Raw genomic sequence first — 23,487 nt, forward strand, 5'->3', positions numbered from 1 at the left:
AAGACAGGTGAAGACAGGTGAAAGGTTATTATTATTATTTTCATACGACTTTTTCACATATAAGGCTAACATTTTGAACATAACACTATTTTTCTTCAAAAACTCAAGTAATAACCTTTCATTTCCATCAACAAAAAAAAAAGATGAAAGATTGGAGCAGATGGGAATCGAACCCATGATCTTCCGCTTACTATAGCGGACAGCTTAACAATTCGGCCAAGCCTGCGGCCCATTTTAAATTTTAAATTATTCTATATTTTTCACCTTTTAACTGAACTTTAAATTAAAATTGGAGAAAATTCAAAATTTTAAACATATTTTTAACATTCCTACTTTGTGCAGCATTTCTAACACAAACAGCACCGATAATTTATACAATTCCACCTTATATTGTCGTCATGTAATATTTATATTCATAAATTCTTATTTCGCACTCGAGATAGAGAGAGAGGAAGATCCCAACGCGGTGTGCTGCCGATGGCTCATGAATTCGTAACCGATCAAAAGCCACCACCTTTATCCTTTTATATCGCTTATGTTTCACCAAGTTAGGAAGCTCTTTCTTTTGTTTCGTCCCATCATGTGGATGTATAATTCATCGAACAAATTATGGTTATTGCGATTGGCATTTTATTGCTCTTCTGATCCGTTTTCGAACAAGCATCATCATATTGATAGAATTATCAAAATTATTTTCAGGGTTGCTCACTTGATGAATACATTTTCCCAGCCCTACTTTGACAATCACTTATGCGGGATGAAGCTGATACATTTTTAATTAATTTGAAAAACAATTTCCAAATTCATACGTTTTTCTCACCCGTTTCCCTCACCCTGAAAAGGAATAAATAGAAGGAGAGATATCAGGCCAAGCGGAAACAAAATTAAACTTATATCACTCTTCATTTGGCTTAATAGCGCTTTACAGATTCATTTACAGCCATTTTTAGTCAGTTCAACGACGACAGCTACACAATCACCCACACATCCAAGGAGGAGGTTTAAAAGCTACGCTGAAACCACTACAAACGAACGAAAAAAGATTGCAACGCGCACACCATCATAGCAAGCTAGTATTGGTGCTGCATTCGTGATGCACTTTTTTCACCAAAGCAGGCGGGAACGTTTCATTGTATCGTTGTGTTGGTGACCTCTAACTGCCGCCTCTGCGCCTTCTATGATCCCTTTAACTCTGGGCTCTGGGCATCAACAAAATAATGTTAGCCCATCAGCGAAAATCACAATCGTTAATATTTAAATCGTAATTGAATACATTATTTCATCATCTGTGTGTGTGTGTGTGTGAGTATGCAACAAAGCGCAAATTGAAGAATATAAACTTTTACGATAAAATAAAATGAGTTTTTCTCAATCTCTTTTGTCGTTTTCCGCCTTTTTCCACGATTGCAAAATTGATACCTAACCTTAAATGGCTCCTTTGTTGCCGTCCCACGTGATCATCGATCACGCAGACAAAGCAGGCCGCGAGGAAATCAATTTTCCAGTAAATTAACTTTGTGAATTACAAATTGCTACAATGTTGAAGTAAACATTGCACGATTGCAGCAGAATCGGGAGAAATGCCTCAAAATGTGGCCTGGGACCTTGCAGCTTGATGGTGGGGTTCAGAAGGAAATTCAATTTCGGTTGAAGGAAAATCGTGAGTACTTGGCCAAAATGGCCTAGCAAAAGTCAATTGGAACGAAATTTCGATTGCGCCATTCGGAAAAGGGCACGGTAAGTAAAATTGCAGAATATACCTTAAACTTTCAAAAATACTTCTATTTCAAGAAAAGGTTTAAAATCTAAATCAGAAATTTTACATAAACATAAACAGAAACAATTAAACAATAAATACTACACATTTAACAGTAAACATTAAACATAAACCATTGAACGGTTAACAATAAACATCAAACAAGAAAAATACTTTTCTTTAGCTGAAATAATCGTTGATAACAATAAACACAAAACACTAACAACAGTAAACAAAAACATCAAACACGAAAAAAACAATCAACTGAAATAACAAAAAATAAAAACAAAAAGTTTCATAAGTTTTTGAAAAGGCGCTGCACAAAGGCAAATAAAAGCAATTGTCTTTTATGGATATTGTTTTCAATTGCGATTCAATTCCACGAGTAATTTTTCAATGCAACAACCGAGCGATGTGGTTAGCTTCGGACGGCAATAAAACACGACGTGCAACATTGTCTTTATGGCTTGGTTTGATGATAGGATCAAATGTGGCCACCGGAAACGTGCAAACTTTACATTACTCTTTTTTGACAGTACTAAAATGGGCCTAATGGTAACGAACAGAAAATGTGAAATTGATAATTGACAGTGACAGATCGAAATCGACAAGAATGCACACAATATTGACACATATTGACAGAAACAGTAACTTAAACAGAAGCGCGTTTGACGTTAACTATGACTGAGAAAGTGACAGAATTGGTGACATTGACAGTGACAGTGACTGAGAAATTGACAGAATTGGTGACATTGACAGTGACAATTGACCGTTTTTTCGCAAATCAAACACAATACTTCATCTTTCTCGGAACCCTTTCAAGCTCAGCAACAATCTTGCCCCATAAAAAAATCCCATTATTCGCCGTTCACACTGCTCCATTCGCAAACTCCTTTCATTTCAATATTATATTCCCATCTCCAATCACAAGCTCTCCGTCCAACAGCAAAGCATTTACGCCGCATCTCGTTCTCTTCACAACACAGATCAAGCAACAGAGTATGAAACACACAGTTCAAAACACTTTCATCAGCTATTGTACGAAACGAGAGAAGGAAAAAAGCAGTTTTCCCACACTCATCCCACCACCACCACCGTCAGCAAGGCAGGCTATCAACGGCACACACAATAAAATGTATTCATTTTCACCCGGATCAACTTTGCGCGAAAGGACATGCACAATTGCTTATAACCAAATCAAGCTCTCACTCTAGCAAACAAGCCAAAACAAAGCGCAACTGCATTCGCGCACCAACACCGCCACACAACTGACACCTTACACGAGCACAGTGTTTACACAAAACGCACCTTCACTGGTATTGGTGCCATCGATTCCTCCAATCAGCGCACGAGCAGCAGCAGCGTTTTGTTTGCTTTGTTTAGGGGAGAGTGGGGAGACTTGATCCCCGGGGACACTTGATCCCAAGCCTGTATCTCGTCAGCATGTGGGTAAAAAAATTAGCTTTGTTCTAGAAAGTTGTGCGAAATTAACTAAAACTCATTGTAGAAAACAAAGAAAAAAATTAAAAAATGTTTAGATTCAGTTACACACATTTTTCTAAAACGAGCTGCAAAAAACATCCAAGAGATTTTTTTTTCTTTGTATTGATATGTATAGAAAACACTCAAAAATTATTCAAAAAAATATGTTTTACACATGAATTGTTTGATAAACTTATCAACTCCAAAACCCTTACGCATTTGATGTTAAATTTATCGTCATACTATTTTTACAATCAATTGTTTAAAAAAGTGCGTTTAGGGAGACTTGATCCCTGCATTTTTACAGTCACTGGAATCAGCCTCAAGATTAATTAATTGAGCTGGGTTTTCATACATAGTTTCCTTTAGTATAGTTGTACATAACTTACTGCAGTTTGAACCATTTTTCAAAAGTTTCGTAAACAAAAATTTGCAGCTTTTGTAAACATGCTTAATTTTGGTCTAAAAAATAATATTTTAAGTTTTTAAATATTTAACATAATAAACTTGTTATATTTTGAACACAAACGTACAGGTTTTATGTGAAATTGCTGTAACTTATAGAAAATTAAAAGTTTGGATGAATAAGAAACATTTTGCTTAAGATTTCTTCAAAATGTTGAAAGGGGGATCAAGTTACCCCTAACATTTTTAAAATGCCGGTTTAAAATATTTTTTTAAAACGCTTGGCATGATTCGAAGAGTTCATCTGATGAAATATCCTTATTAGCCAAACACAGATGAATGTTTAAGCTTTCAATTCATGCAAAAAGTTTATAGTTTTGTGAGAAATTGACAGAGTTATGTGCGATACAAAAAAAGGGGATCAAGTCTCCCCACTCTCCCCTACATTGTCCCGTTCCCACGCACGTACACAACGCCGCACACTGGCTGACAGCCGAGGGGCGTGGCCTACTGTTTTGTTCAGCCGCTTTGGCACGGTTGCACAACCGGCCGCGTCCAGCCAGTCAGTCAGTGTTTCTTTGCTGTCAATCGCGCGCGCACACACGGCCTGCTGAGATTTCGTCGTCCGCGTCAAGTTGAATTCGGGGTTCGCGTTAAGGTTGGCAACGCTTTCGGCTTTAACGCGCCGTTGATGTTTGGATGTTTGGCAGATTAAACCCTAACGAGCTATTAATTGGCAGATGAGAGTGATTGCGAGCACAAGTGTGTTGCAGTGCTGCTAGCTTGGTTGAAGATTCCCCCGGACACGGAAGTGTGTCAATAGAGTGTCTTTAGTGCGATTTGAGCTACTTAATTTTCCAGCCGGTTACGTTTGACATTGGCAAAGGCGTCTGCTAATTTGTCGTCTGTGACGGTTCGTTGACCTGCAGGGTGTTAGTGAATTTGACGCCAAGTTTGGTGAACAGTGAAGCCATGTTTCGCCAAGTGTGACAGCAGTTAGCGAAGATCGCGAGAAGACAGGAAGTGGTGTCAGTGACACAAGAAGTGGTGATTTTTTGAGGGATTGTGGTGAACATAAAACGCTGTCAAAATTCCGCCGCTAGCGATAATGTCGTCGACAACGCACGAGGAGGAAGATCTGGATCATGATCAGGAGATCAACGTGGACGCGGATTCGGATTCGCACTCGCGGATGTCGTACAACAGTGCCGCCTCGGAGGATATAGATCTGGATGGCGACGGCAACGGGAGTTCGTGCTACGACGAGTCGGATCTAGCGAGGTACGAGGCCGTCGGTCGAGATTTCTTGTAAATGGCGCTTTAAATGAAATGTAAATGACGAACTCCTCGTCACTGATGCTAACAATGATCGAGCTCGAGCTGTCACGTCCCTGCGAAATATGTTGGCTGAAATATCAGACGGGCAGCCAAAAAACAGCTTCTGAAATGCCAGTTTGTTTTTGGTAAAGATTTAGCAATCGTTGCTGGTTTTTCAGTTATTATGATTTGATTTTTGAACTCGAAAGGTTGTTTGCTTACGACTTATTTACCGTCTGCTAAACAGAGAACTTTCTAAGATCCCATTCCATGCGAAGTTATGGAAATCGTCATTAATCAATGATTGCCAACTAGGACTTCAATGATTGCTCCACAATATTTTATAAATTTTGAGACACATTTGATTTAGATCAACAATTCCTTCAGTGGCTTCAAGAAGGCAACAACCGGCACATGCTGATTCATTTTGGTGCAGAAATTCGTTAAATTGAATTTTGTACAGAATATTTTAGAGTGATTATCAACTATCTCCGAAAATGATCGACGGCTTCACCTTAATTATTTTTCGAATTACTAAACGAAACCTAATTCTGACAAATTTGAGAAGTTTCAATTGGTTATCGATATTTGCATAAATATTGCTGTTATTTTGTTTAGCACTACACGATTTGTTTATTTTTACACTGTTTACAAACAGGATTTGTTTATCTTTGCATTGTTTGCAAACAATGATCGTTGCGAAAACTAAAAACTACTTTAGCAGTATCTGACGTTTTATTTAAGGAGCAATTAGACTATGGCAAACAAACAAACTCGCAAACAAACAATCTTTTGGACAGTTTGGCAGTTTGCCTGCTTTGTTTACATTTGGCTTTGGCGAGTTTGGCAAACTGCCAGACATAAAAAAGTGCGAGTTTTTCTTTACAATGTTCTAGTAAGATAGAAATTCCTGTTCGATTCCTGAGTTCGAAGAAAATACTTCGATTGGCGACTGTCAATCTGTTTAAATGAACTTTTGTGAGATATAAGTGAGTTACTGAAACTGAATATCTTAAGTTAAGACAATTATCAGAGAGGAAAACTTGCTGCGCTGGTTTTCAACAGAATGCTTTATAAGAACAACATCAATTGGAATATCCCGGTCACGAAATATTCTAGCAGAGCTGGTTCTGTCAGAATCCTGCTAAAACGGTAGAACATTTCTACTAGAATGCTGTAAGAATATCCATCTCTGTTAGAACTCTGCTAGCTCAAGTCTTCTAAAAAAAACTAGATTGAGAATAAAAACAAACCAAACTCTTAAAAAGAGTCACATCATAAACATACCTTCAAAATAGTTAAACATCAGCCAAAGTCAAAATTAAAAATCATTCATACACTGAGAAAAATCCACTCCCACTAATCTCACACCGTTGTAAACCTGACAGACCCAATTAAAATTCACACCTCGATCGTCACGTTTTCATGCTCAGCTTCGCTGATTTATAGTGTTTCTTCACTTTGCAGGCTAATCGCTCACCACTTAAGCCAACCCAACCCTTCTTCCTTCAGTTATCGTACACGCTGAGGTAGATTTTAATCTTTCGCCTCAATTAAATCTCCGAGACTCGAACTGCTCATAAATTTGTAATGTTTATTGTTTATAATAGATTGAATTTTAAATTCTGGCCCGCTGGTTGCGGCTGGCCGGGCTTTTCGCACTATTCCTCAAACTCAAACAACCTGCCGTTGGTTGAAGCGAGCGCATGATATGTTTGTAACTTAATACAAAGTAGATCGGGATGGTCTATTGCGTTTTAGTTGAACGCTATAGCTGCCCTTAGAGTGGGAGCTGAAGATTAATATTTCATGAGGCTGGAACCGTTTTTCGAAGTGAGTGGTTTTTGGAAGCTTTCTCGGTGGGGAAATCCGGATTTCCCAGATCTTTAAAACGCACACATACACATTTCCAAAGATGGTGTTTTCTTCGGGAACGTAAAAATTTCCCATTTTGTGGTTGGACTCAGCTTGAAGGGTTGAGTTGGTTGAAGGGTTTTCGAGTGCTATGCCAAAGTCATGAGCAATAAATCATTCGGAGGTAATTGGGTGAGTTGCGTTAAAGCAGGGGTGACCAAAGTATGGCCCGCGGGCCAAACGTGGCCCGCGAGGTGATTTTTTGTGGCCCGCGGACCCATTTTGAATGATCATGTAAAATGGCCCGTTGACCACTTGTAAAGTGATTTTATACTTTTTTCTAAATTATAGTTTATTTAATACCTTTTTATACTCATCTCTCTTATTAATAAAATTTTGATAAACTAATAATTTATCAATATTTTGATCCCCATTTTAGGACACAAATATTTTGTTCAAAATCTTAATAATCAAAACAATTTCATACGTTTCAATGTGAGTGAAACTAGTAAATATCGTCATAACTTTCATCAAACATTTTTGGAAATATTTATAAAACGATTAAGTTTGACTAAAAATCTGAAAAAGTCTGTAATAATTGCAAAAATATAAGTATTCTATAATAATTTGAAAGTCATAATGATCCTTTTATAAACTGATCCTCAAACTTAATTTACACTTAGAAACCTTCCCACGGGATTCCAACTCATAAAAGTTGGATAACGAATTTGATCGACTACCATCCGATTCAGGCAGATAAAATGTTGAAATCGGAGGAATAATCTTGTTGCAAAATTTTACAAAGCTTTTGTCAACAAACCCCTCCCTCCATAATTAAAAATTGGGTTGAAAAATCAGGGGCAATTTTTTTTTTAAACTTCAAAAAAATAATGGAAATTTAAGTGCAAATAGCTGAATTCTATTAAAAATGCTTTCCTCTGCGATTAGAATCATTTGAGCATGTTCGGGATTATTTATGTTTTTTTTTGTCGAATTTTACATTTTTTGAAATTAATGATTTCAATTTACTTTTACGGGTGCTTGAAACATTTTATAACATTTGTTTCATTAATTATTGAAATTCTGGCTCTCAACGATTTTTCATTAGTCGCACTTGGATTAAAGATAAAATTACGCCGTTACATAAATTGTTCAGATTACATGTCACCATTTTTTGAATTAAAAAAAACTTTAAAATTTCGTTGAAAACACAAGTACATGCAACTTTTTTCAGATACCTAAAAAAAATAAAATCATCAATACCATTGGAAAATGCCATTTTCTGTTTTCTATTATTTTCAATTACCGAAAATTTTCAAAAGAATACAGAAATTAAAAAAAAGCAACTTATAGGTGTATTTTCTAGACTTTTGAATTAAAATTAAGTAATTTCATTTTTTCAAAAAACTTGTTTTGTAAATTTGGCCCCCAAGCTCATTTGAGCTTCAAATTTGGCCCGGCCTTCAAAAACTTTGAGCACCCCTGCGTTAAAGGGTTAGATTAATTTGTAAAGCAATTTTTCTCTCTTTTGGTTTGCAGAACGCATGATTTTTGTGAGATTTTGAACTAGGAAATGTAATTAAATTATAAGTTGATACGGGAATTTGAACATAAATCATGAAAACAAAAATCAAACAATTAAATTTTAAAAAATGTTAAAAACAAAGAATAGAATTATAAATAACTTTTCGCTACATAATTGTTTAGTTTTTTGAAGCACTTTTCCAATAAGTGAAATTATCTTATTATCTGGCAACACTGCGTTGAGAAATCGAATTTATTGGAAACAAAATTAAAAGTAAAATGTGATTAGCACAATAATATTTTTTGCCCTCAGATTTTTGGCAATTATTTTGAAGGGAAAGGGAGAAACTTCATACATGCAGAAAAATGTTTTGTAGCATCAGCCTGTAGGAAGTTTGAATCAACAAAATTTTTGTTGAATATAATCAACAAAAAAATTAGTTGAAACAAATCTTGATTTTCTCAATCCCACAAAAGGCTTTTGTTGTTTTGAAGAAGCTGCTTTGACATTTTGTATTGATTCAACAAAAATCATGATTTTCAAAACAACAAAGCATTTTGTTGATTCAAATATGCCATATTTTTCTGTGTGTATTTAATGGCTTCAGTGTAAAACATATTTTTATCATCTTTTCCCCCTACCAGTGACCACCAAACCCCCTCCGAGCAGACGACCCGATCCCCCAACGAGAACCTCACCTTCAGCATATCGAGGCTCCTGTCGAAATCGTACGGCAGAAAGGACCACGACCACGACCACCACAGCAAACAGGACAAAGAGTCTTCCGACGGGGACGGGGACGGTCCGAACGGCAAGTCGGAACATCACATCACGGCCAGCGGACTCCATTACACCGCCGGCGCCCTGTACAGCTACCCGATCTACCCGGCCGGCCACGTGCTCCGAGTGCCTCCCCAGCGAGGGCCCTGCAATCCGCTGACCTGGTCGCTGCCCCCGCTACATCCGGCCGCCCTCGCCCACCAAGCCGTCAAGGACAGACTGGCCGGTAAGCAGACCCTCTATCATTAGACCCCTAATGAATGACCCTCCCGTCTGTGCCCAATTTTCTGTTCCATTCATCTTGCGACCCGCGCGACACAACGTTTCGAGGGCTAATAATTTCCGGTCCCGGCGGCGGCCTGGTCTGAGTCACGACATAATAAATTCAGAACTATGAAGAGGTCCCCTGGTGGCTGCCTGCCAGCGGGGAAGAACGAGTCGGGTTTATCAATTTTAATCGTTTTCTAACACGCCACCTTGTAAGAGAGGCACAAATATTTGCTCCGAAGCTATCAAAGATGATGAAACTGAAACCGGTAGCGATGTTTGGAAGGATTTTTTTGATTGAGGTCAACAACGAAATTCCGGACATTCTTTGTTGATGGAATGTGGAGTATTTAACTAGAAACTATGCGTATTATATGACATGAACCCACAAACTCTCAAAAAATCCCAGAAACTCATATACAAATTTATTAAATTAGAACAAATTACCAAAAAATCCTTAATTTCACATTCATATTCACAGTAAATCCCACAATTTTTCAAAAATTCCAACAACTAAAAAAAGCATTAATACCATTAATATTTCCAAAAGATCCCGCAAATTCACAAACAAATTTAAACAAATTTATTTATTTTTTCAAATTCGCAAAATTGTTCCTACAAATTTTCACAAAGCAACAAATAAATTTCCACAAATAAAAAAAATTAAGGTACACACACGCAGAAAAAAAGGCATATTTCAAAAATCAAGATTTTTGTTGAATCAACGCTAAACGTCAAAGCAAATTTTTCAAAAAAACAAAAGATTTTTGTGGAATTGAGAATGTCAAGGTTTGTTTCAACGCAAAATCGTTGAATTATATTCAACATTGATTATATTCAATGTTGATTATATTCAACAAAAATTTTGTTTAATCAAACCTCGTACAGGCTGATTCTACAAAATATTTTTTCTGCGTGCAGCAACCAAGGAAGTTTATTTTTTTCTCTCTTTTTTCATAAAATTATTAACCAAGGAAGTTGTAGGCACCATATGTAAAAAAAATCGCAATTTCCCTCCAATAACCACATATCCTCTTTTTACTAATTATTTGAAAAAAAACACAAACTCACTCAAAAGCTCTCACAAATTCTTACAGATTCACAAACAATTTTCCACAATTTTTTAAAAATTAAAAAAAAATCATGCAAATCCAATAACAAATTCTCACATCAATCTCAAATTTTTAGAAATATACAGCTTATTTAAAAAAAATCCGAATGCTTGCACAATGTCCCACTAATACCCGCAATGTCTTACTAATTCCCAAAAAAAAAAAAACTCGCACACAATTCACAAATATTAACACACTCAACAAATCTCACTAATCAAATACGTATTTTCACACATTTATAAAATTCCCATAAACATTAAGTTAAATGGCATAATTCCCGAAAATTCCCTCACATTCGTACATATACCTGCAAATTCCGACAAATTACCACAAACTATCTAATCTAATCTAATCTAATCAGACCCTAGCGCAGCCAATCTTTCGAAGGGATCCTGGAGAGTGCCTTAGGTTAGATGACGCCTAGCACTCTTCTTTATTAACTTTTGTAGTGCGCCATTGCATTGAAATGCATTGAGACATCACAAGCGTTAAAGCGGCCAGGCCTACTGCGTAAAGCCGTATCGCAGAGATGACTCGTAATTGGGTTGAGTATGAGCACTAAGTGTTCGAACAACAACACAATTCTGAATCGACAGGGGAGGAAGAAGCGTAGGGACACACCACCATACGCTCCGAGATTTGGTTGTATTCGTTGGGAGTACCATGCTAAGAAGGTTTGGTACTCCGGGACCCTCTGGGATGGGACATTGTATTTCCACGAATGCCCTGGACACTATTGCCGTGGTTATAGCGCCACAACTCGCTCTCTGTGACAGTATTCCTAATTCCAGTTCAGGTTCACCAAGTCGTCATGGCCTAGTGGATAGCATTTTTGCTTACCAACCCAATGGACGGGGGATCGAACCCCGCCTCGAGCGACTTTGATTTTTCGTTCATATTCATCATTTCTAATTTCTGTGTTCTAATCTTTCTCGTCGGAGGCAGATGAGCATCGAACCCAGAATCATTCGCTTACAAAGCGAACACCGTAACCAGTCAGCCACGGCCGCTCCTTCGACAAATTACCACAAACTATCAAACAAAAATACACAAATTTACATGCAAATTCCAAAAAATAATCACAAATTTCCACTCAAAAATTCACTCACACACAAAGACACACAAAAGTTCTAACAAATATTCACCACTTCTCAAGGAACAAAATTCGTTTGCGTCCAAAAATTTGACAAATTCGACTAGTTTGAATCTGTTAAAAATCTCAATACACTAAAACCCCGATGGTTTGACACCCCTTTTACACGGAGTCCACAAACACTTTCAAACGTGTGTTGTTTTGATAGTGTGCGTGAGCGCCGTATAAAAAGTGACAGTTCGTTGACTTTGACCAACCAACGCGGTACAAACTAAAATAGTGTCAAACGAAAAAGTGACCAACCAGGAGAGTTGAGTATATTCTTTTCTAATGTGGGTTGACAATCGAAGGATACAAAGTTTTGAAATAATATCAAATGGTAAAAGAACGCGTTCAAAACTGGCTTTTAATTAAAATCACTACTGGTCATTGCCCCAAAAATGAAGGACACCTTCAACGACCTTAAACCGGAGAAAGAGCAAATTAGTTCAAAATGCTTATCCACCAATTTTCTCGGCTACAGGTTCAGATTTCAGCAATTAGAGATGTTATTTTCAAGTTGATGCAAAGTTTTTGTTTTTTTTTTTCTTCACAAAAACAAATAGGTTTTTTCTAAAATGTTTGTTAATGTTTTAATTTTCAAAGTATGTTTTCAAGTCTCTTCTGTTTCAACTCTGTGTTTAGTACTCATTTAAATTTACATTTTCAAGGAGCAGCCCATTTTTATGAATGAAAACCGTTTCTCTTTGAAAAAAAAAAAACACTCGAAAAGATACCAAACCCGATACCACCCGGAGGTCGTCCCCGTCGTTTCGTCTAATCTTTTAAGTGCGGAAACTTGTCCATCGCTACCAGATAACCCAACCCTGCGTGGCCGTAGTCTTCAATCGCCGTCGTCTTCGCCCTGCCCGTTTGAAGATTCATTCTCTTGTGCTTTTTTTGGGTTTTTCCTGCTCTCGGGAGGTGGCCGGTGCGGAACCATTTGGAAAATTTGTCAACACATCGTTTTGAAACGTGAATCGTTTACGTTTGACGCTAATTGGTACTAATAAATTGAGCCTGAGACACTGCTGATAAAGATGTCTGGGTTGAGGATCAGCTGCCTGTGCGATGAGTCATTCTATGTGATCAACCTGGACTGTGGAAATTGACTTCAGCTGATTTGATCAATTCTTTGAGTAATTGTTGGACAAACGTGTCACCCAAATTGCAGGACGCAGCTGACCACGTGAATTTTCAGAACATCTCAAGGGTCACAAGGGTCCTCAATTAGACTCATCTTCATCAGACTAATAACAACCCTGAACCGTCCGAAGCTTCACTTCAAGATCCAGGTTGTCACGGAGTATCCGCCAGCTGGTTTCTGCACCAGTGAGACCTGTCACCACAACCGCCGGCAGACGGTTTCCGCGTGCATGTGGCGCTAGTTGCGAGCGAAGGTACCCTATAATTTAGCATCCCATCCGCACCCACGATCAAAAGAGGTTGTTGATGGAACAAGGTAGATATTCCGGAACAGAAAAAAAAAAACAAACATCTCGCACGCTTCGTTTGGTCAACAAAGTGGCTTCAGAGGAAACACCGATCATCATGAGAGCTAAAGTGGTGTCCCATTAAGCAAATCTTGGTCTTGGGATCCCAAACTACAGACTGCGGTTCGAGTCGGAACAAGCTGGAGGTTATAGTTCTCTCACTAATCGTCTTGTTCCGATGAGGTGTTCGACCTTGGTGCCGTTGTCACTGAGGATACAGTGTGTCATTTGATAAAGAAATAATTCAAATTTTGTGTAAAAATGTGCAACCGACAATGACGTTTGTTTACACTCTCACTCTAATCTGCGTATTATGTAACTCACAAACTACACTACAGCCGCAAATCAAAAAATCATTTTCAAAAGCCAACAACTGTCCAGCATAACAAATAGGCTGTATCTCAACTGCTATCGAAAGTCAATTTATATAATATCTGAAGCCGCCGCCGGCATAACCGACCAACCTCCATTATTATTGGACTTTAATAAACGCACGTATGATTATAAAGATGCTGCCAAACAGTAGCCAAAAGTCGTTACTCGAACCGATTTTATAAGAAATTATCGCTCATAAAAACGCAACCTCCACCATGTGGCTTCTTGAGGTCGTAAAAAAGACGCGCCGCCGCCGCGATTATAAACGTCGTAACATCGTGTCACCACCGCGGGCGAAAAGCTGTTAGATTTAATTGTTTTTTTTTTCGTCTGTCTTGGGCTGTAATTTTTCGTTGAAGAATGGCTGTCAATTAGAGCCGAAGCGAGCGCACGCAATTGTCTTTCCGAGGTCTTGAAGTCGTTCTCTCGGGGAGCCGTTCCGCTTCTACGAATGTAGTAGAACTTAGGTGGTTTGACACCGCTTGTTTTGACAAGTCACAATTTGTGTCATTGTCAAATTATTCCTAGGTTAATTTTTCTGTTGATATTTACTAAAATATGAATTTCTCGAATATCAGTTTACTGAAAATTTTAAAGTTTCAATACACGGAGAATAATCAATTCCCAAAATCGTCCATATCGTCCTGGTTCCGTATTTCATGAATGCTTGTTCATGATTTTTGGAACTGTTTTTTCTCCGTGTAGGTCGTTTCCGTCTGATGTGGTCTACATTTAAAGCCGAATATAAGCCAATTTTATGTCTAAATTTTTAGGAAAACAATCTTTTTTTTTTAATCCTTAACAATCTAAAAAAGTTGAAAAACTAAAAAAAAATCAACAATTTTGTTTTTTAAACATTATTGATCGACGCGATTTCAGTTGAAAATACGTTTTATGAGCTGCAATTGCAACGTTAAAGTGCTGATATGGCAAAATTAGTGAAACGCTGGAATTAGATGTTGTTTCCCTACTTTATGAAAACGGTTGTACACAATAAAAAACTGAATTTTTAATAGTTGAAACATTAAGCTTGCCTATTACATATTTTAAGTAATTTCACCTGAAATATTTAAATACATTGATAAAATTTGTGGTATCTGATCTAAAATCAAACATTTTTATATACCATTTCTAGCAAAACAATGCCAAAGGGCCGTTGTGGGTTTGTAAACAAAGAGTGTATCCCTTTTCATGCTAAGGAGCGGCCGTGGCTGACTGGTTACGGTGTTCGCTTTGTAAGCGAATGGTTCTGGGTTCGATGCCCATCTGCTCCCAACGAGAAAGTTAAGAACACATGAATTTGAAATGATGAATATGAACGAAAAATCAAAGTCGCTCGAGGCGGGGTTCGATCCCCCGTCCTTTGGATTGGTAAGCAAAAATGCTAACCACTAGGCCATGACGACTTGGTGAGCTTGGACTGGAATTAGAAAAACTGTTACAGAGAGCGAGTTGTGGCGCTATAACCACGGCAAATAGTGTCCAGGGCATTCGTGAAAACACAATGTCCCATCCCAGATGGTCCCGGAGTACCAAACCTTCTTAGCATGGTGCTCCCAACGAATACAACCAAATCTCGGAGCGTATGGTGGTGTGTCCCCACGCTTCTTCCTCCCCTGTCGATTCAGAATAGTGTTGTTGTTCGAACACTCAGTGCTCAAACTCAACCCAATTACGAGTCATCTCTGCGATACGGCTTTACGCAGTAGGCCTGGCCGCTTTAACGCTTGTGATGTTTCAATGCATTTCAATGCAATGGCGCATTACAAATGTTAATAAATGACAAGAAGAGTGCTAGGCGTCATCTAACCTAAGGCACTCTCCAGGATCCCTTCGAAAGATTGGCTGCGCTAGGGTCTGATTAGATTAGATTAGATTAGAAGAGTGTATCCCTTTCATGCCAGATGTAAACATCCTCTAGCGTGAGCAGGACACACTCTTTGGTTACAATCCCACAACGGCCCTTTGGCATTGTTTTGCTTGATTTTTTAAATAAAATTTAACAATTTGATTTTCAACTTTCCGAAATTCAACTTTTTTTTATGCCTTGCATATTGTTTGATTGCAAATTCGATTTTAACTCAAAAAGTTGGTCAAAATTTATTATGACAGCAATTTTTCATACTATGCCTAATTGAAGGTTTTTTTTCAAAATTTGTATCCTGGAAGCCCTAGTAATTTTTTCAAACTTACAGGTTTTATGATGGTTCTGAATATTGCTTATTGCGACATAAAATCACAATTCTCCTTCGCTTCAAGTGAGGTTAAAGCCGCCGAACTACCGCAGTGTAAAAAGCTGCAAGTTGAACTGAAATTCCGTGTTGATTTGGCTCTCAACTTGGTTTGTTTACAATATTTTCCAAAAGTCAGCTGAAAACTCAAGACAACCTTTGGCAACAGCCGAAAATTTGTTCTGCGGATGTTATGCGGCCATTCTTCTGCGGTCATATCGGCGCGCGTGAACTCTAATTACACTGACCTACAAAAAATGACAAAAATGGCTGCGCATGCTCAACTCGAGAGGAAGCATAAAGTTTCGGATCCCCAGAATCACGCGCATTTTGATTTTTTCAAAACTAGTTTGTATGGAGAATAGAGCTTTATGACGTTTCGCGCATGCACACTAGCGCACCATTTGATTTTGCTGGCCGGACAAAATTTAACCTCACTTTATTTTCGTGTACGTACACGCAATACATGCGCATGTAGATTACTCTATTAGGGCGGTTTCGTCGCTCTTGCATACAACCCAAAAATTGCATGCAACATGTAGGAGAACCGAACCGCACAAAACAAAACAAAAAACCAAACGAGCATGCAAAAATTGATCATAAAAAATCGAATTTTAAACATTAAAGTTTACCAACATACCGAAAAAAAATTCTCGTCAGATATTTAGAAAATTTTGTTTACAACGGAAATAATAAATTTTACTTGTCATTATTGTAAGGCTACCAACTGTACGGTTTTATTCCTTACCATACGGATTTTCGAACCTCTTCGCGGATTTTTAACAGACCGGAATTTTTGTAGGGAATTTTAAGCATAATACGGATTTGTACGGAATTTCAACAACTTTTTAATCATTGAATTGCTTTTTTGATTTGGTCGAAGCTTTTGTTAACTAGAAATTTTTATTTTTCTGTGAGTTTGATTTAAAAAGGGAGAGTTTTCCGGGGTTTCCTCAATTCAAACTTGATTATCAATAATTCTAGAGTTTTTGAACTATTGTCTTTCATATGTTGATAGGACCTTAAAAAACTCAGAATTGTTCTTTTAGAATGTCCTTACTAAATATATTTATCCATTTCCAAAGGCTTTCTAAAACTTGTGAAAACATTTGAACATTTGAATTAACAAATCTAGAGTTTTTTTAAAGGTCCTATAAACTGTTGTGTTTCACATGTTATAGGACCTTTTCAATAAAAAAAACTCTGGAAAAGTGTTCGTGAAAACACTAAGAACGATATTATTCGTAAAAGCAAACTTGACATTTCGTAAACTTTTAAACGTTTAACAAAAAAAATTGAATAACATAATGATTTGATTCAAATCACGGTTTATTTTATTAATACTTTTAAACGTGCAAGTCATAAGCACTCTGATAGCTTTTTGTGAAATTCGTTAGCTGTAAAAATGACACAGTTTTATATTTTTTATTCACAAATTTATTACTTTTAATTTATCTAAATAATTCATTGACAGTTTTTGTTACACCATGGTGTCATATCGGCAAAGTGTACGGATTTTGGCTCAGCAAGAGTTGGTAGCCTTACATTATTGTTACCGCAAACTGGGGTGACTTTGATAGCCCGGGGTGACATTGATAGAAATTTGATTTGGCCACTAATTTTGATACATCCAATGTAACAGTAAAATTTTTGCACATACGTTCGATAATAACCTATCCCTTAAGAGCGAGTTTTTCACCAATGGTCGTATCGAGGTGCTCCGATTTGGATGAAACTTTCAGCGTTTGTTTGTCTGTACATGAGATGAAGGGGCCAAATATGAGCCTTCTACGACAAAGGGAAGTGGGGTAAAACGGGCTTCGAAGTTTGAGGTCCAAAAAACCTTAAAAATCTTAAAATTGCTCGCATTTCCGTAAAACTTCATCAATTCCAACTCTCGTAGATGCATTTGAAAGTTCTTTTGAAGCACTTCAAAATGGGCCATAGACATCCAAGATCGGCTTGACTTTTTCTCATAGCTTATGCAAATTACTGTTAATTTTTTTTTAACCCTAATATCTTTTTGCAACAGCCTCCAACACCCATACTCCCATAGGTCAAAAGATAGGTAATTTCATGGACTATAGATAGGCCTACGGTATTAACTTTTTGGCCAATCGCAGTTTTTCTCATAGTTTTTCGATTTTTCTACAAAAAAAAACATTTTACAACGTTCGTTTTTGCCCTGTAGGCCTCCATAACGGCACTTTTAGGTCTCAATTTTGTCATATTTTGAATCCCCGGAAAATTTCACGCTAGTTAGAAGTATGGGAGTGGTAAATTTGATTGGAAAAATTGCCATTTAGAATGAATTAAAATATTTTTTTACAATTTGTTGGATTTGGGGTGAAACAGGTTTTCGCCTACTTCATACAGCATTTGACGTATTGATCACAGAGCAAATAAGATCTGTTTCTTTTTACAAAAATGTTTTATTTAATTATTTTTTAAATCAAATTTACCACTCCAATACTTCTAACTAACGCGAAATTTTCCGAGGATTCCGAATATGACAAAATTGAGATCAAAAAGTGCCGCTATGGAGGCCTACATGGCAAAAACTAAAATTGTAAAATGTTTGTTGTAGAAAAATCGAAAAACTATGAGAAAAACTGCGATTGGCCAAAAAGTTAAAACCGTAAGCTTATAGTCCATGAAATTACCTATCTTTTGACCTATAGGAGTATGGGTGTTGGAGGCTGTTGCAAAAAGAAATTAAGGTTTTAAAAAAATCAATTTTTAACAGTAATTTGCAAAAGATATGAGAAAAAGTCAAGCCGATCCTGGATGTCTATGGCCCATTTTGAAGTGCTTCAAAAGACCTTTCGAATGCATCTAAGAGAGTTGGAATTGATGAAGTTTTACGGAAATGCGAACAATTTTAAGAATTTTCATGTGTTTTGGACCTCAAAATTCGCCCGTTTTACCCCACTTCCCTTTGTCGTAGAGGGCTCATATTTGGCATGAATTCATCTCATGTATAGACAAACAAACGCTGAAAGTTTCATCCAAATCGGAGCACCTTGATACGACCTCTAGAACAAACCGATCAGAATTTACAAATACTGCCTCTTAATGGTTACATACTCAAACATGTTTAGATATTAATTTGACGGGCATTTGAAAAACCTATCAAAGTCAGCCCGGGATATCAAAGTCACCCCAGTTTACGATATTTATAACAGGTTAGACTTCGTCGATTTTTTATACACGTTTTTCCAAATCGACTCGTTTATTGAAAAAAAATTGAAAATTTTGGAAAATCTGAATAGATACTCCTGGATCGATTCTTTAGGCAATAATATGTAACTGTGCCAATTTTGAGCCAAATCGGTCAAGGTAAGGGGTCGCTTTTTATCGTTGAAATTACTATGTGGAAAATCGCAAAAATGTATGGGGAAAAACATCGCTTCAGGATTTTGGCAGAAGGTCTCACCTAAAGTTGTCCAAGTGTGTAATTTTTGTACGAAATTTAATTTTCTTCAACTTTGTTGAAGGGTGCAAGAAGATCCGTGTTGATCCTGATGTCTTTTAAGCAATGCGATGAAAAGAAATCGGCTTATATACTTTAAAGAATATAAGGGGTATATAGGAAGTATATAAGAAAATACTTTTTCTAAAAACAAAACACCAAAAATCAGGATGAACTCGGATCGTTTTGCATCCTTCAACAAAGTTGTAGGAAATTAAATTTGCTACAATTATCTAAAACTTGGATAATTTTGAGCGGGACCCTCGCAACCTGGCAGAAAAGTACTGAAACCACGTTTTTTCTACATACATTTTTGCGATTGTCCTTATAAAAAAACTTCAACGATAAAAAGCGACCCCCTTAACCGATTTGGCTCAAAATTTGCACAGATACTAATTTTTTGCCTAAGGAATCGAATCATCGAATGATGTTGATTTTTTATTGTCACCCTATTGTATATAAAGTTTTGGAACAATTGCACTCAATTTTCAGTAAAATTCGATTGAAATTTTGGTGAAAATCAACTCGGGTGGACACAAGATCCTCTGTAATTATTAAGTCAAATGTAATTACAAAAGCCGACTCGGTCCTAACCAGGTCCCAGCACCGAAAAGGACCTAATAAAAATAATTTTATGAAAAAAAACTCGGGTGGAATTTACCTAAAAGAGAGTAAATTAAGTAAATTTTGTTGGAGGAGCGTATCGTGTTTCAAGATACTTTTCAAACGACCTGTGTTCCACCGTACCAGGATTGATCAATCAAAGCACCAAGGCGCGTCCAAGTGCTGCGCGGAAAACATTCGTAATAAAGATTGCTGGCTTTACGACGTGGATTCAGCTCTCTCAGCATCCTCTTCAGCTTCGGAAGAAGCTCCACCGCCGACACCCTGGGCCAAAGCTGCCCTCCGGAGGTGACTTCTGTTTTGTAATAAAATTAATTCGATATCAGCTACCGGGGGGAAGATGTGTATGCGTGTGTATGTGTTTTCATTAAACTACCAGTATTAATCATCTTTTTTTTTGGGAGCAGGCGATCCATGGAAGGAAACCAGTTTTTTTTCTGACAGCTCCGCCGGACATCGGCCGATTTATGTGTTTCGTGATAAAATGTGTGTTTTCGTCTGTTTTATAATTTGAACTGTCGCGACCGGCGGTCGCCGTGCCACTCGGGGAAGTGAGCGTTTTAATGAATGGAACGCTCGGAAATTTAAGTGTCGAACATGTCTCATTATCAGCTCTCCTTAGTTCTGAGTGATGTCTTCCAAAGAACTCCACTTATCGCGCAATGAACCTCTAATTGAACGATCATTTCGTGCAAATTACACCCTCAATCACATTCTTTGCTGCAGTTCCGTGTCTCGCTGAGAGAGGATAATTTAGCAACAACAAAAATAAAACAAGAAATTTTCATCGTTTTCATCGGAACTGGGCGCGCACGCCCAGAAGCCATTCTGTTTTCAACAACAACAAAAACAACAAACTGCACCCATGTTGGCACTGTCAGCGTCATTACGCGCCATGGTTCACAGCACAAAGCTTATACTTGTTTCGTTCGAGTTGGTTTATTCCGCGGTGTGGCAGCCGAAGTTCTTCCTTTGTTTGAAGCGTAATTTTCCCGCCGTCTGTTTTAGTGCATCGTTTACATCAGGACAAATGGCAGCAAATTATAAGCAAAGTATTTGCGCTTAACTGCAGAAATTTGCTGTCCTTTGTTGAGCGTGTGTCTTCGTCAATCAAGCGTGCTAGGCAACTTTAAGCGAACGTGTTATCTGACAGTTACACCCAGTTTAACACGCTTATGCAAAGGGACTTAAAATTTGTCAAATTTTGGGTAACTTAAAGTTGGGTACTCTAAAATTATCTTCATCTGTAACATTCACCAAGCGTGTTACTTGACAATTTAAAACGTTAATTTCATATAACTCAATTTAACTAAAATGTTCTCCAATTTGCGCTACCCTAAGTTGAGTAGGAATGCTCCTCCCTGAAAAAAAATAAATTGATGTGTTTCAATTTGAAACAACATTTAGCATGCGTGTACTTAGTTAGAAGCACTTAATTCTAGCAAAACAATGTATTTGGGGCAATGTCAAAGTGTAAACATAGAGCCTGTCCTAATCGTTCCCAATGTAAACATCAACTGACGTGAGCAGTATAGACAATTTTACATTTCGCCAATTACATTGTTTAATTTAGTTTTTAACGTAAAATTAGACAAAACGTCGCTATCGTGCTAACTTGTCACACGTACTTTTTTTTGCAAAATTGAGTTATAAACGCCATTTTGTGCTGCTCACAATGTCTCACCTTTTGGCCTTCACAGATCCACAAAATTCGATTTCAATTCCCTTTTTATAGGAAAGAAGTTTCATTCTTATCGTGCTAACTTGACACATCCTGAAAATTAATGTAAATGCGAGCTCGACTTCCGTAAACATTTGTAATTATAACTGGGGACTCCTGCAACCAAATTCAACCAAACTTCAGGACAATGCATCACGCAGAAAAATATTTTGTACGATGTACGAGGTTTGATTCAACAAATTTTTGTTGAATATAATCAACGCGGATTTTGCGTTGAAACAAACCTTGATTTTCTTAATTTCATAAAAATCTTTTGTTGTTTTGAAAAAGTTGCTTTGACGTTTAGCGTTGATTCAACAAAAATCTTGATTTTCAAATCAACAAAATGTTTTGTTGATTCAAATATGCCTTATTTTTCTGCGTGATAGAATGGTCAACCAAACAAAACATGTTTGTTATTGTTTACATTGCGTGCTTTCGCCTTTGTTTATTCCAAGTCAAACATGCGTTTTTCTCGGAAAGTCAAAAAGTGACATGCGACAAGTTAGCTCGACAGCGTCGAAAAGTTAGGTGTTTGTACACTCACATTCAAAATCACTCAATTTTCGTCAAAACCGAACCTACTCTGGAATTAGCAAATGAGGCTCCTGTCATATTTGAGTGAGTTGAGTGTTTTTTGTTGTTAAACCTCAAAATAGCCTATATAGAGTGCCGTAATATGGGGTGAATCGGGACTACAGTTTGAATAGGGACAGCAGTTTTTAGAGCACTTAAAGCTTTTAAATTTGGAAATGGATGTACACATTTTGTTGGCCTGAGTCTGTTCTAACCGAGCCCAACCAGAAAATTCCCAATTCGCCCCATGCGTCCCGATTGACCCCAGTTTACGGAGACTGTTTTTGAATAAAAGTGTATAAATAACCCCAAACAGTCAAATCCATACATCCCCAATCCCTAACGTCAAAGTGGATTGAACCGCACTCCGGGTATTTATGGCTAAACGCCTCAAGCTCATAAAAATCGAAACCAAACAGGCAAATAAACACATTTTTAACTTCCGAACCAACACGCGTACGTAGTCTCTGCGGAATCGTAAACATGGCCCACACTTCTTCGAAATCCAGTCCAAAGGAAAGTCACTCCGATAAGAGCAAAAAACGTGTACGCACATTTGAATGCAAAGTTGCGTTGTTGCTTGTACCTTTGGAAGCGAAAAGATTCTTCAATAAATTGGTAGGTTTTGGGGGTCGTTCAAAGATTACCCTTAAAAAAATAAATGTTTTTAAAATTGTCCGTTTTAAATGACGGCTATGATTAAAAATGGCGACCGATTTTTTTCTTTCTACGTAAATTGTAGACAGTTCAAATGATCCAGTCTCGTTATAAATAATAGAACCTAAGCTGTGCGATCTTTCTTCAATCTCATAACTCGCCCGCCAGTGCCCGTTGGCTCTGAAAAAGGCATGTTTCCGATTTGCACCTACAGAGTGCGCGCGCGCGCGCTTTCTTAATGGTCCACTGAGCAACCAGCAAACACTCTATAAACACTTAACGTGTTAAAAGTTTCCTATCCCCTCTCTCGTGCGCTTAAGCTGTTGCCATCGCGCGTAAACAGAAATCAATTCACTTATTTCTCCTCCTCGTGCTTCGAGCGCACCGAGTGAATTGTAAATTTCCTGTTTTTATCGGTGGAATAAAATATATTATTTATAGTTATAGGATGATAACGCCTCTCCCTACTTCAGCGTGTATGGAAAAAGCGGGGGCGCCCCCTCCTCTAATCCATTTGCCCATTAGAGGGAAGGAGGTAAAAGCTTATGTACAACTCAATTAAAACTCGACCAAAACTGGTGTCGCCGGCAGATATTGCCCCCTCGGCGACTGACAGAACTGTGTATATTTCAAAGTATTACTCACGCGCGGGATTTGCCTGGGTCTTGGCGTTGGCAAGCCTGCTTAATCCCAATTAATTGCACCTTTC

At 37.7% G+C, this 23,487-nt stretch overlaps 1 protein-coding gene across 1 annotated transcript in view; it reads left to right on the forward strand.

The window, feature by feature from the left end:
- The first annotated feature begins 4,181 nt into the window (after window positions 1–4,181).
- The window catches only part of LOC120417220 (T-cell leukemia homeobox protein 3), a 51,768-nt gene continuing 32,462 nt past the window's right edge, over window positions 4,182–23,487 (forward strand). Inside the window, exons 1-2 of the mRNA XM_039579181.2 lie at window positions 4,182–4,924; window positions 8,984–9,345. Of these exons, the coding sequence (XP_039435115.1) occupies window positions 4,752–4,924; window positions 8,984–9,345 (535 nt within the window). The 5' untranslated portion in view covers window positions 4,182–4,751. The remainder of the gene's footprint in view (window positions 4,925–8,983; window positions 9,346–23,487) is intronic.

The sequence above is a fragment of the Culex pipiens genome, chromosome 1, assembly GCF_016801865.2.
Source record: "Culex pipiens pallens isolate TS chromosome 1, TS_CPP_V2, whole genome shotgun sequence".
Lineage (NCBI taxonomy): Eukaryota > Metazoa > Arthropoda > Insecta > Diptera > Culicidae > Culex > Culex pipiens.